Raw genomic sequence first — 15,064 nt, 5'->3', positions numbered from 1 at the left:
TTTTTCAGATGGTGGAAAAATACACCACACTACTCGATGATGTTTGCGATCCACTCACAGTGCGGAAATTTACCGAAATGTCTTCATTATCCAGAAAGGAAGCAATAAGGTTGTTGTTTAAACCGAGAAGTAAACCTATTTACTTATTTCAGTGTTCTAGAAAAGTACATAGAGGCAAAAGGAGATCCAGTGTGGGCTCTCTATGAAATAACTGGAATTGTTGATTCATCGGAGTATTCTTTCCTTCCAGCAGGAGAAAAAATGATAAAGCACGTCGTTGTTCCCGGATCCGCTTTAGAAGAGACGAAGAAAACATTCTCTGAAGTTATTTCCACATGCCTACATAGTGTGCAACGTACTAACCCTAACAATACCCGCGTCTATGGCCGTTCATGGGCTAATAATGATGATCTGAAAGGGAAAACGTTGCCATCTCAGGAAATTCGGCTGAGAAAGTCTGTTTCTCCTGCAAAAGACTTGAAAAAAGAAAAAAGTGCAGAGCCCGAGCAGAAACTTAGCAGCTCTTCTGCTTCCAAACCAGTTGCCGAAGCAAAGAAAAGTACTATTGTCCCACTGAAAAAACAAGCAAATATCAGTAGCATGTTTGCCAAAAAGCCTGAGAAGAAAACTGAAAAAGCTGAAAAATCAGTATCTCCTCCACCCAAAGAAGAAGAAAAGAAAACTCGAAAGCGCCCGAAGATAGAAGTTGATGAACCAGAAGAACCAGAGGAAGAGCTTGAGATTGTGAATAAAAAAGATAAGACTCCTGTAAAGAAGGTGCATGACAGTGATGAATTCCCGTCATCAAGAGAGCAAAGTGTCGAGAAAGAGAAATCACCACCCGCTAAACGCCAGAAGAAGGGGGTGAACGATGAGAATAAGAAGGCGAAAAAACGATTGATTGTACCAGATTCAGATGATGAGGAGGTTCAAGAACGAATGGATGTCGAAGAAAAGAAGGTGAAGATAGACGAGAAGCCGAAGAAACCAGAAGATAGACGTAGGACGACACGAATTGAAAAAGTCGTGGAGACTTTTGTTGATGAAGATGGTTATTTGGGTAAGTGTTGACTGTTTTTCTGATTTTTAAGAATAGCAGAAGAAAATTTTTTTCAGTGTCGAAGGAAATCCAAAAAACTGTCGAATGTTCACCACAAAAATCGCCGGAAAAAGTCAAAGCGAAAGTTATCAGTGCTCCCGTACCTGGTGCCGCCAAAGTTCCGAAGAAGAACTCTACGATTACTTCGTTTTTCAAAAAAGCCTGAATTGTCACTTTTTCTCATAATTACTCTAATCAATGCTCATCGTTTTCGTATTTTCGACGGTTACAATCCTTCCCAGCTCATTGATCTTTACCATCCATCATCTCTTTTTGTGAATGTTTTATTATAAACGAGGTCTCTGTAAGTACTGGAACACTTTTTAAAAGAGAGCAACTCAAGATCATAAATTCTGAAGCCGCATCTTCTCATGGTGAAAAAATGGGTGCCCCAACGACTTCGGTTATTAGGGCAGAATTAGGTCGACTTTTCATTTATTTCTATGCCCACATTTTTACTTTCAGCTTCCAAACTTTTGTTTCAGAGCCCCTTCTCGAACTTGAAGTACAATGCTAGTACGACAACATGAAGTAATGATTCAGATGTATAATGACCTCCATGTTGTGTACTTTGATGAAGTAGACGTCGTAGTATATGAACATTATGAAAAGAATAGAAAAACACTCGAAGATTTGTGCTCTTTGTGCAAAAATCTTCTTCGCATTCTCCATCCTGTCTGCTCTTCGCACTTTGTGAGATGAGTGAGAGGGGATGGAAGAAACGAAAAAAGAGGGAAACAAAATGCAATTGTGTGATGGGTTCTTCTCAACAAGAAAACGAAGAAGAAACGAAGCGAAATGTTAGAGAAATAGCGGTGATGACAAGTGTTTCTTCAATCAATTTTTTGGGAGTGACAATTTCAGAATTCATAACTTTTGTCTAGTTTCATCGGATGGGGGCGAGTCTAGGCTTCTTTTGTTCCCTTAACTAGATTCCGACGGGGGTTCAATGAAGTACACACCGGCTTTTGATCTGAAGAATCCGGGTTTATCATCCAAATGATTTGTATAAATATTCAAATTATTATTTTATACTGGAAACACCCCACGACATTCTTGTAGTCTTGTCAAAGGATCCATATAAAATAATGTTCTCGTTAAATCTGGTTCCAATGTTTCGAACGACCAGAAGTTGTAGAAAAATTTGTCCGTTTTGTTTAAAATTTGCTCTTCACACGAACTCCACGATAAAATAAATTCATACTTCTCCAATATCCTCTTGCTCAAATTCTGAATTTTGAAGTTTTAACCCAATCCAGATGTTCTTGAACCGTTGAGACTTATTCATTTTCTCAATGAATTCCCTCTTGTCAATCAGAAGAACACAACAAGTTCGTTCCGTCTACTACGCTTCGAACCTCATTTTTCTTCTTCTTCTTCTTTTTTCATTCTCAACTTCATTTTTCTTCCTTTTTTGTCTTTTCTACTTCATCAAACCCCTTCCTTTCTTCCAATTTGACCGATTGGATTCTTCCGAATGAAACGAGCTTTTTGGCGTTTTTTCCAGTGCATTTCTCATCTGAATCCCCTCCATTTTCATGGCATTCCAGATAATTTAGTTTTGGCCGACTGAAAAAAGAAGAAAAGAACCCGCACGAATTACAGCTGAAGGTAACCGATTGTCGGTCATTTCTGGGTTGTGTTTTGTTTTCTCCCTGAAAAGATTTGATGATCAAGGCTTCTTTTTTCGTTTTTTTCAGATTTCATTTCTTGGAAAATTGAATACTATTTCATTGACGTAAGCATAACGTTCAATTATAATTTAATGGTAATCCAGGGGCCTTTTCAAAATCAAGACATCGCCTTTCCATGCAAAAATGAATCACATCGTGTGAATTTTCGTTTTTTGTTTCGTTATGTCTGAAGAATCTTTAAGAGGTCAAATAGTTCAAAGTGAGAAACAACCGTATTCAAATATCAGCCCAAATAACGAAAATTCTAATTCTAATTCTTTTATGCTATATCTAAGAAAATTTAAACACAATATTTAGTATTGTGATAATCTTTAGTCAATTTTTTCCAAAAATAGTCTACCTGATGTTCGTTCTTTCGCACCAGAGTTTCTATGATTCTTCTGATCCCTTAAAATACCCGAGCACAAAAAAGAAGAGATTAATGAAAGTGCGGAAGCCGTGTGCTCTTCAATTTATTTCCGGGGGACCTTCTCTTCCCCATTTTTTCCTCTTATTCTATTTCTACCAGCACAAACAATATCCCCCGTTTTTCACCGCCAATTCTTCTTCTTCTTCCTTCTTCATTTCCATCATTTTCGCCTTTTTTTGTGTTTGTCTTGATGACAAATGTTCCTCGCATTCATCATTTTTTAGTCGCTCCATGGAAATCCTGAGACTCCGCCCCCTTTTTCGAGAACAATTTGCAGAAAGTGCGCCTTCTTTTTCTTCTTCGATTTAGAATTTAGGAGGTTTCATGCATTCGAAATGAGATGAAAATCCCCTGTCTCACCTTTTCTCAAGGTCTCTTGCATTTTGAAACAATTCTCAAGAACTGGGATTCTGATTTCAGAAAAAGTTCTACTTTTTGTCTAGTTATCTCTCTTCTTTTTATTATCCTGTCTACTTTTTCAAGGTATTCTGCATTCTCTTTATTGCAGAAACCCCAAATCTTTCCAGGAAGCTAACACGATAACAATGGATAATCGTGTTTTTGTTTTCTTCTTTTCTCCTGGAACCCACTGTTATTATCCTATCAAAGACATGACTAACTCATTTCTGGCATTTTTCTTCCAATAAAACTCGACCCTCGTTTCTTTTTGCAGTCTAGAAAACTAGAAAGTTGAAAAGATGACCTCTATACGGACATGTCAATTGAAACTGACAGTTTAATTCGGAAGAAATTGAAAAACGGATAGAAAAAAGGGGAAAATGAAAACAAACTTTTCTAATTCGACGAGACTTTTTTCGAGTTTCCCCTGCAGAAGTTCAGAAATTAGAGGTTTAGAGATCTTCTCAAAGTAACAAAGATCGACAGTTTTGATTCGAGTTCGAATGATCATCTAGAGATATTTCAACGTCATTCCCTTGAATCTGCTCTATGAGCACTTACTTCTCAATTTCTTCTCCGTGAGAATTTCCAAGTGTCTTTGTTGTTTTTTGCTCAAAATCCGAAATGTCAATTCTTTTCAAAACTCGAATTCAAAGCAGTTAGTCTACTATTTCATCATTGTCCATCCAACTGACCATATGTCAAGTGTTCGTTTTCTCGTCTTCTTCCGGAGAATGTGTCAAAAATGTCGCAATCGTACACTCGTCTGTCTATCAAAAACCAGATAACATCTTGGGGTAAACGGAAAAAGATTGAGCATTTCGTAATTTACCAATTCTTCAAATTGTTTGAGGATCAGCTGGATGTACTCAGTGTTCTGCTTCATAATTTCAAACAGTCTCGTTCTTAGTCTAACGTTCATCAAGCATTAGATTGTAGTTCTAACATCTTCTAGTTCTTGAGTTCAACCGAACAAGCCTTCTACTCAACCATCTTCACATCTTGCTGACCAAATATTTCAAATGGACCTCCCTCATCTCTCAACACCTAATAAATCTCTTTTCTGCACCGCTCAAACTGTTCTTTTCCTCCCTAAGGATACCCAAGAAGAAGACGTGCAGATTCCCAGATGCCCCCACTAAAATATATCTTCTTTCCAATCCGGCACATCATCATCATTCTCATCAGTTCCCTTTTCTCTCATCAGCAACTTCTTTCTCTTATGAATACTTCCTTTTTTGTAAGTTTCGCTTCCTCTATCTTTTTTCACAAATTAGGAAACAAAGAAGAGAGTAAAAAGAGAAAGAAAAGAGTCAAAAGATGAGAAAAGATTTTTTTGTTTTTGTATAACACTCATTTAACAAAAGCCTTGTTTTGAAGAAATTCGAGATTTTCTCCAGAACAATATAACCGACTAAATATGTCCAAAGCAATAGTGGAATGCATTTAGGTGTGCCACCTGTGTTCACTTTTCGTTATTACTTTTTCTTATAACTGGTAATATGACTCACTGTGAAAGATTGAATCAAATGTAATTGTGATGAAAATTATCAATCCTTACTCAAGGGTCTTTTCTCAAAATACTGGTATTTGGTGATCAAAAATCTCAAAGAATCTGGAAACTCTTGTTCCTGCAATCCTATAAGTATCACTCTCTTAAATTTTACTTCTCTACCGGATAATCCATTTCCTTTCCTCTATTCTCAACGTATTCTTCCGTTCACTCTCATTTTGAAGTACCCACTTGATCTTCCTTGAAATTCGAAACTCACGTCTCCTCCCATTCTCACATTTTGCACTTTTCTCACTTTCCCTTCTCTCGTCGTTTTAATCATGAACACTTTTCAGAGAATTCAAAATATGCCATTGATTATGTACAAATTCCTGTTAGTCACCTCTATATTTCTAATCGTTTCTGGTCTAATTCTCACTGCATTCTCTCTATTCAGCCCACTCTGGGAGGTTAGTGATTTCTGCAGGAGTATTTAATTTCATAAGTAAATTTTCCATAGGTCGTCGACTTCCCTCGTTCCCATTTATCTCATCATCATGGTCTCTGGTGGGATTGTATTGTTCATCATGACACTCTGATCCCTCTTCATGAAGTTCAAGCAGAACTCCGAGGTGACAGATGTGATAGCAAAATGGATTCTTCTGTTCAAGCCACATTGAGAGTTGCTCTAGAAAAGGGTGATGCTGAGGCAAAAGAGCTTTTGCTGCACAGATTCTTACGTAAGCTACAGTCGATACCATCCAAAAGATATCACAGAAAAATTTCAGCTCACCACAAAGGTGTCATATTCTTTGCTGTATTCACATTTGTCTTCGGTCTCATCTCTATTCTAATCGGCTCGTGTTCTCCATGTTTCCCACCAAATTCTCTTTTATATGTCGTGGGAGTTTTCATGACAGGAGCCTGCTCTCTATTAGCTGACGTCATATATATTTTTGCATTCAATCAGAAACCTGTGTTCGTAAAAGATCAAACCGATCCACACCAAGATGTCATTTTAATGAGAAGAGAAAGAGGATCCGTTGGCCCAATATATGTGAGTTTTCATTCGAGAGATGATGTCATATTCATTCAATTCAGAAACGCCTCGGAATCGCCACCTACATTCATATGTTTGGCTCAATGCTTTTAATTGCTGCTTTCATCTTTTCAATTTTCTGTGCTTACTTCCTCATCACTTCCAAACATGCACATGACGTTTGTTGCACCAGCCGGAAGGAATACCGAGATCAGAATAAGTATGTGTCTAATATTGTGAATCTGATAGAAATATTCATAAATTTCAGATGGCGAAACAGTGGATTAATTCTGAAAACGGGAAGAGTAACTCACCAATCACATCGTCCGTTTGTAGTCATTGATGATGACAGTAGTATTTAGAATTCATCAATATTCAACCCTAACTATAATAATAATCTTCCTGTGATTTGATCTCCGTTCTCGAAATAGTAAAACTGGTTCAACTTATAATGATCTGAAAATTATGTATATAAAACGTATAATTTCATGAATAACAAATGTGCTTTGTACTGTTTTCTTCTTAATGACCAACTCGTCTGGAGTTCTAACTTCATTTTTTCAGGTTATCAAAAGAAGCTATATCTGAAAGAGATTCTACTTTCTGATAAGATTCCATAAACTAGTTGAAATCACTAATTCAATATGTTTGTCTGGAGTTCTTCTACAGTTTTCTACTTCCTCTAGGATGGAATTTCCGTAAATGTAGTGAACTTTGCTCGCGATCAAATTGACCATCAAAGACTGCCTTGTGACTTTTTTAGTAAATTCTAACCGACGTTTGATGTTTTAAAATGTCGCTGATCATTCCATTTGTATATCAGTTAAAAAACTTGAGAAAAACACTTCGATCGTCAAAAAGTTTATGATGAGGTTTCGTTGATGATTATGACTCGCACACACAGAAAAACGTGGAAGAAAAAGGCGGTTGGAAGGTTTTGGAACACATGAAAAATGTCTATGGGAAACGGCGGAAGGAAATGAAATGAGCACGCACACACAAAAAATTAAAAGAAAACGAAGAGGCAATTCACCAATATGGCAAGGTTTTTTGTGGGGAGAAGAGCAAAACGAAAAACGAAAATTGTACAGAGAGTGAGCAGAAAAAAGAGAGAGCAAAAAAATAACAAGAGAGACATTGAGCATGGTTTTTGAATTGAGCACAAAACATGGTGGAGTTGGAGCGTATTATTCAAACAGGAGAGTTAGAAAGTGCGCTTTGAAAAGGAAAGAAAATGAGCCAACTTTCGCGTCTACACCCGTAGAAATAATATGCAATAAATGAAAAAGGGGGATTGGGGGCAAGTCTTCTATGCGAACTATTTGATAAGCTGGGGGGAAAAAAAGAAAAAACAGATAGAAAAGAATCACTGAGAATTGCAGAACCACGTGTTGAAATGATGATGATGATGATGATTTCTTGAACTTTTTTGTCGATTTAATAATTTTTCTATATCTAGTTGACCAACTGCTGTGGTTGCTGATATGGTGGAGGTGGTGGAAGAATCAAGTTGCTGAAATTAGGACTGATTAAACTTTTCAGATTCTGAAATCCAACGACTTACCCATTATGTTGTTCTATTCTAGCAAAGTTATTAGTTGACTTTACACTTTGCTGATGGTGCAACTGTTGACTTGGATGTGGTTGTGGCTGATGAGATTGTGTGGAAATAACTGAAGATGTCATTGTGGTTGAAGATGCTGTTGTGGTTGAAGCAATCATAGGTACAAAGCTCGGAAGATGAAGATTCTGCGAAAGCGTGGCAGAATCAAGGAAGTAATCACCGCGATGGGTTGGAAGAACGACTGAAAAAATTAAATTGGAATGTGAAAGTCTCGGAAAAACAGCAGTACTTACAAGATCCTCCGTTAATTACACCACCATCTAACGAGCTCAAATCAATGCACGACGACGGTCTTCGGTTATGAGACAGAATTCCAGCTGGAGAATTTCCATAAAATCCATTGGTCATTCCATTCCTTGTTTTCGGAATATTATTCAACTGCCCTTGACTTTGTCGGTGCTCCTTCAACAATTGCAGAATCAATGGATAATTTTGCATTTTCTCCGTTGAAAATGATCCCGTTTCTTCTAAAAATTGTGTTGGAGTGACACTGGCTGGTGGAAACGATGCTTGTCGATCACCAGCGATTTCAGCAGGAAGAGGACCAGTTGGAACTGGAGCAGCAGATGATGTTGTTTGATTATGAGTTTGGGTCATGGCTTGGGGAGGTGGAGATGACGACTGCTTTGGTCCAACTGCAAATGTTGCTGGAGCTGGAAACTCGTATGGTGGAGGGTTTCTTGGACGAGCAACTGTTCCAGGAACATGAAGAGAATGGGCATGGGTTAATGATGTTGGTCCATGATGCATTGCGGCGTCTTCATATGTGCTCAGCATTTGATTCTGTAAATTAATATGGTTCAGAGTGATGTAATCTGCAACGTTCAGACTTACATTGTTCCTATAATATCCATTAACATGATAGTGACTTGGCATCGAATGAACTCTGTTGATAGCATTCGCATTCCTGTTTCCAGCAGAGTTCTTCTTCACAAAACGTCCTCCAGTACCTCCAATTGCTCCGTTGAATCCTTCTATTTGATGATTCAACCACATTTCATGATATTGAGAATCTATTCTTGTTTCAGATCTTGTCATTTTATCTCTCGGCATCATTTCTGGTGGTGATGAACTTCCAGTCGAAGGAGCATTCGTATTCCACTGAGCTGGTGGAGAGTACGATCTTTCAGCCATTGCTCGTAAATCACTTGCACTCATTGATAGTAATCGGTCGTTTATTGATTGAGTTGTATCGGTGTCTAATGGTTGATTCATTGCTATTGAACTGCTTACTACTGTACTTTCCGTTGGCATTGTCACATCTTTCGATGAAAATGCCACGTGTGTACCACTTGTCGATGTTGATGACTCATGTCGCTCTCTATTTTTATTATTAAAATTAACATCCACTATACTTCTAGTGCTTCCCGACTCTATTGTCTGTGAGGCATTATCCATTGAAGACGGTCTTGTAGTTGTGTCTTGAGGTGTGGTCACGGTATATGTTGAAGACGTGGCACCCGATGATTCGTGTGCAGGATGATAGGTTTGATAACGAAGTTCCAGTCGAGACCTTTCACTTTCGTCACTGGCTTTGCTGGATTGAGATGCTGCTCGTTCTTGTCGGATGTCTAAGAATATATGCTTTACTACCCAGCTCATTGAAAAAAGACTCACGATCCAGTTCCATCTTCTCGATCTTCACGTCGAGATTCGAATCCATTTTGATTCTAAGACGGAGTTTCGAAGACATTGAGCCATGACACCGATCACCGCATGCACTGCTCAAAGAATCACTATCTGAAAATCATTCATTTCAAATTTGTTATCTGAAAAAAAACCTTACCCTTGTCATGATCTCCACTACCGATTCCACTAGTCGATGACGTACTAATTCCATCTACTGACATTTCTAGATATGGCTTTGGAGGTGGTGCCATAGTTGCATGAAGATGTGACATAACTAATAACGTTTGATGTACTGCTTTGCATAACTCCAATAAATATCTTGCTTTATGCTCTGTCTGTGCATATAATGACATTTTTGTTCCATCTGATCCAATTATAGTCATCTTCTTCCGATTAAAAGATAGCTTTGCCACTCGACTCCATGTCAATGATCTCAATGGAATTCTGTCTCCATCCTCTCCGATGTCACACATCTCGATGCCCTTGGCGTTGATTCCGAGCACCGCATTATCCGTATTATCCATTTTATGCCTTCTTAATCCGTACAAATGACAGTTTAGAGCGAACGGTGACCTTCCCGCCTCGATCATAAACTTTTCCATCGCTTTGTAGCGTCCTTCATTGATAATGTCTTCGCATGCGGCGGGTAAGTTGTTTCGAATATACTCGAGACCACGTTCGTTTATCACCCATAACGGAAAGTATTGTTCCGCACGGAAATACCTGAAAAAATAAAAAATTCAATTGAATATACAAAACAACTTGATAGTCTATAAACTACGAGATGCAACAAGTCATTAAAAATGGGATCTCAGCTTCACGTAAAGATATCCACAGCTTTGATATTTCATCGGAAGACCGTCGTGAAAGTCTCATCATCGATCTAGATTCTTTGCAAAACCCCCTATTGTACGCGGGTATCGAACAGTCTAGGGTCGCCCAGTCGAGAACGATAAGCGCGCACACAACCACTACACCACACGCTCACCCGAGATAGTCCGTCCCTTTGTCCGTTATAAGAGCGAGGGCAGCCATGTACCAACACCTCTCTTCTGACACACTATTTCTCCCCGCCCAGTGGTCGAGAAAGTTGTCTTTCAGTTGCAGATAGTAATGTTCTCGTGCTTTTGGACACCTGAAAATAGAAATGAAGGATGGGTGAATTATTTCATCAAATGAACAAATTTAGAAAAAAAGAAGAACTTACGTCAATAATCCAACCTGATCAATGTAGACTCTCACTCGAAAGTAGAGAACCAGAATTGGTCGATTTTCACTTGACTTTGAATGCTGAAAACACAAGGATTAGTCAAAGAATTCTGAAGGAATGGCTTCTTACCCAATTAGCAAAACGTGGCTGTTTGTGAGCATACTTCATGATTTTCGCTGCAGGATCAAGAAAGTAATACTCATGACGTGGCTGATCACCGCCGATTCCTTCTGTTGGTTGTCGAAATGCTAGACCGAACAATTTGTCTTCTGATAGGGAAAGACGTTCGCCACATTTCCAAAGGACGTCGTGTACTTTGGTTTTCGACTGAAAACATGAATAGTTTCAATTGAAAAGTACAAAATTTCAGGGAAAAATGATGAATGTTTCTCTCTTTTTCTATATTTGATCGATTTTTGATTTGGGAGAAACTGGAAAATTGTCTGATTTTTTCTGAGTCATTCTGATTCTTTGGTTTGGAATTTCAGTGATTTTAGAACTTTGGAATACTGTAATGGTTTCATGTTACACATGTTCTAGTTGTCATTTCTATAAGGTTAAGATTACTACACTTTTCATAGAATACATCAGATGTTGTAAAATCGAAAGTAAAAGTTTTAATGTAATGACGTGAACCGATTTTTCCGTTCCCTCAAACAGTCAAATACTTACACTAACTGCCACATGGAACGACTCTTTTGTGAGGGTTTGCACTGAAACAAACGTCTGTCCCGGTCGGATGTTATGGGTAGACGTGAAGACTTCTGGATCAGAGAAACTCGATGATGATGGCTGTTGCAGATGGACGGGCAGCCGTGAGGAGACGTCGCCGCGCGCTGAGCCCGGCGAGTCCATTTATTGGAGAAAGCGGAGGGGAACAGTTAAAAGACTCATAGAGGTAGAGGTGCCTTTTTGAATTGAATGCCTTTTTTGGTAGCTGTTCTTCACACTTCTGAAATATAAATAAATAAACGGATATCTGGTAACTTTAATAACTATTAAGTGATAAAGATTGTCACGGGAGAGAAGATGATAACGGTAGATCATCTGACATGAAAACTGAAGAAAAATCGAGAAGAGAAAATACGCCTTCGACGAAAAAAAGAAGAGGAATTTCTTCCGCCTGACCAACATGTTGATATTATTCTAGGAATTTCAGAGAAACAATTCAATCCTTTCAACTTTTCCCCCATTCATTTCTTGTCTGTAAAAGCTTCTTTCATCTTCATTTCTCGTGACATTTCAGTTCTAGTCTTGCGGTTTTGTTTCCTATCTTGAGGGGCGTTTTGCTCTAACGAAAATTGGAAAATTCCTTTGCTCCTCTCAAACTTTTTCGTTCTCGATAAAATAATGGAATGAATAGAGAAAGAGATTGTGAAAGAAAAATGTTGGAGGAAATGGGTAGGAATACATTGTCATCATCATATACACTTTCCACTTTCCCCCCGCAATACCCCGTTATCACAATTGGAATTTCGGTGCCCGTGATAACAAAAAATATGGAAGTTTGGTGGTTGAGATGGTGTGGGAAATACGAGTGAGAGGGGTGGCAAGATGCCAAGAATCAAAAGATGAAGGTGTTATCAGATAAGGAAAAGAAAATGAGATAAAATATTGTCGCACGGAAGGACCAAACAGTTTTCTACAAATTGAGTTGGTTTGAGAGCATGAATCAGTTATCAAACCTCTGATTCTAATCAGTTAATTCCTGGAAAATGAGTGACAATTTTGGAAAATTCAAAATTATTCGAAAGTAAATGTTTCATTAGAAGGAAGTGAGAAAGTTTTGAAGTGATGCTATTTTTTTTGAAATAGAAACGGAAGCAGAAGGACGGAAGAAATTTCAAAACCTAATAAAACGGAATGAAAAATGGAAGCAGAAGAGAAATAGAAATTTCTGAAATTGTTTGGACCTCAAGTATAAAAAAAGCACAACCAGCACGGAAATTCAAGTCAAAAGTATCAAATTTGAAGCGTAAGCCAAAAAAAAGAAGATACGAGTTAAAGCTTGAAACCGTGAACTTATCAGACGCTCGGTTCAAAAAGTTTTTCTCATTTCTGAGGGTAGTTTTACAACTCCAATCACTGATAACTGCGAGTGCCATAAAACGTTTTCTAGATAATACTTTTCAGAGATGGGCTCTAAACAATTACTCATACTTGAATTCTATCTTTCACAAAAATTCAAAAAGTTATCCCCTAAAATCACGATCGAACTTGATTCTGATAAAACAGGAAACGAAAAGAAACTTGATAAAAACGCATAGTAGACGTGACAAATACACCCACATCATTAATGAGTAGAGTTTTCATATTTCCAAACAATAGGACACTAAAAATGGGTGTAATCAAATAAGAGAGAATGTGAGAAAAAGAAAATGATGTGATGATCAATCAATGTTTTTTTTATTTTGTTGACAAGGGGGTAAACGATAGAAAAGGAGAAAAAAGAGAAGGAATGTTTAGAAGAGAGATAAGGAAAAAGAAGAGGAAGAAGAAGAAGAACTGAAAAGTATCATCTGGAATCTTATATCTAGGTACATGACCTTCTACTAATCAGGTGGTTAAAGTATATGATAAATACCAATATCTTGTGATACACATAATCAATGCGCCGCCCGTCTGTCAGACACCATCAGAATGCCAGTACAGTGACTAATTTGCCGTTTCCGGTCATCCGTTTTCATTTTGTTTGTTTCATGCCAAAGAACACGAAAAAAAGAAAAAAAGAAGGTACGGAAATATGAAGGACCGGTCAGAATTTGAACACCAAAAGAAGGAATGTTCAGGAATGTAAAATGGTTCTGCTTGATGGTTTAGAATTGGAAAAAGAAATAGAAATAAGGGGGAAATGGGGTTGAAAAGGCAAAATAAGAGAAAAGGTGAAGAAAACGAAGACGATGGGTTGTTAAAGTGTCGTAAAATATTTGGAAGAGAGAGAGCGTCATTGAAGGACAAAGTATGAGTCTAGGTTTTCAGATTATTCTTCACTTTTTTGTTCTTCAAAAGTTCAAATTTTCAGTATTACTATGTGGCGAATAGAAATATCTAGACACGAAAAAACGGATGGGTGGATAAGAAACACAACATTTCTGTATTGCATTGCATACCATACGAGAGGAAAATATCAAAAGAAGAAAGAGAGAAAAAGACAAAGAGAGAGGAAGACTTTAGATGTCTCTGGGTCTCTACCGCTTGCAATTCTGTCTAACTCGACAAGAAATTCCTTCGGACATCTGCGTCTTAGAATCTCTTGGACAGTGTCTTACGACGAACTGTACATACCATGGAGAGAGCAGACAACGGAAAAGATGATGGGATATGGTAGGGAATGAGAGACAATGAGAGATGAAGAGGTACCAAACAGAGGTATACGAAACCCATTTTTTCACGTAATCATCAGCAATGGTTCGGGTGTTTTTTAAGTTTTGATGTGTGATGGAAAATTGAAATTGAGAGAAAATTGGGGAGAGAGAAGAGAAATATGAAGAGAAAAAATAGAGGATGCACTCAAAGTTTACAGAAGATGTGTCATAGAAAGCAGTATGAAAATATACTTGAAGGAATAGCCGATACGATTTATTGTGTCTGACTGTTTTGAAATAAAAATAACTTTTCCGGAGAGAGAAAAAAGAGTTTTCATGATGTTACTGTAAGAGTAAACGTGTGGTTGCAAGAAAAAGAAAAATATTTTTTCATGCAGGTAAACTATTTCGGTGATGAGAATATAAGGCATCAAAGACATTATAAGACTTCAAAAGTGACCGAAACAAAACAAAAAAAGACATACAATAAATGCAGTGAGTAAGAAATAGAATCTGAGAGAAACGCGTAGTAAACATGGTCAGAAAACAATCAGATGAGCGTTGTTTAATTCTAGAAATCTAGAATCGTGTTGACCTACACCAATTCGAAAACACAAACCTTCTCAGCGTAGTAAACAAATATGTATCTAGACAGATTTGAGGCATAAAGAAACTTGGAACCCAAAAGTGTAAAATTAATCTTTGTCATGATCAATCAAATCAAAATCAACCATGTACTGTGACGAAGAAATTCTTTTAGAAGAAAAAGAGAAGATGTTATCATCATCTCTCCTCATCATTAACCAAAAACTGCGCGCGCAACGGAACCGAAAGAAATGAAAAAGAAATGAAAAGGAGTGGTAGTAGTAGTTATTGAATGTTGATTGGCGGAGAAGAAAAAGTATAACAATAGTACAACAATGTGTTAAAAGAGTAGAAGAAGGAGAAGAAGATTCATATATTCATAAATGATTCAGAAGCGAGATTCGTACGGCGCGGCGCCTCTTCATATGCAAAAGTTACAACGATATGTGATGATGTGTGAAAAAGAAAAAGCAAGAGATTTTCATGAAGATTTAGGCGATTTGTAAGTGAGATAACCATCTCATATTGGGTTTGCGTTTTGTTTAAAGTTTTTTGACTAAGTTGGTGTGACGAATTTAG

The 15,064-nt window shown here is 37.7% G+C and overlaps 3 protein-coding genes across 3 annotated transcripts; 2 read left to right on the top strand and 1 right to left on the bottom strand.

The window, feature by feature from the left end:
• Positions 1-8: 8 nt before the first annotated feature.
• On the top strand, positions 9-1,265 carry GCK72_018269 (uncharacterized protein; the record flags this gene model as incomplete). Its single annotated transcript, XM_003114111.2, has 3 exons — positions 9-109; positions 153-1,060; positions 1,117-1,265. 3 exons carry the CDS (start codon positions 9-11, stop codon positions 1,263-1,265), a joined length of 1,158 nt encoding a protein of 385 aa, XP_003114159.2.
• A 4,196-nt stretch (positions 1,266-5,461) lies between these two features.
• GCK72_018268 (uncharacterized protein) lies at positions 5,462-6,494 on the top strand (the record flags this gene model as incomplete). The annotated part of the gene is made up of 5 exons (XM_053732467.1): positions 5,462-5,563; positions 5,614-5,833; positions 5,882-6,150; positions 6,195-6,352; positions 6,401-6,494. The coding sequence occupies 5 exons, from the start codon at positions 5,462-5,464 to the stop codon at positions 6,492-6,494; spliced, it is 843 nt and encodes a 280-aa protein (XP_053581380.1).
• A 1,093-nt stretch (positions 6,495-7,587) lies between these two features.
• GCK72_018267 (uncharacterized protein) lies at positions 7,588-11,450 on the bottom strand (the record flags this gene model as incomplete). The annotated part of the gene is made up of 10 exons (XM_053732466.1): positions 7,588-7,645; positions 7,697-7,937; positions 7,990-8,539; positions 8,591-9,327; positions 9,374-9,496; positions 9,543-10,108; positions 10,374-10,520; positions 10,593-10,675; positions 10,725-10,922; positions 11,268-11,450. 10 exons carry the CDS (start codon positions 11,448-11,450, stop codon positions 7,588-7,590), a joined length of 2,886 nt encoding a protein of 961 aa, XP_053581379.1.
• Between the last annotated feature and the right edge of the window lie 3,614 nt (positions 11,451-15,064).

This window comes from Caenorhabditis remanei, chromosome V, assembly GCF_010183535.1.
Source record: "Caenorhabditis remanei strain PX506 chromosome V, whole genome shotgun sequence".
NCBI classification, from domain to species: Eukaryota; Metazoa; Nematoda; class Chromadorea; order Rhabditida; family Rhabditidae; genus Caenorhabditis; species Caenorhabditis remanei.
This window is presented reverse-complemented; position numbering and strand designations above follow the sequence as displayed.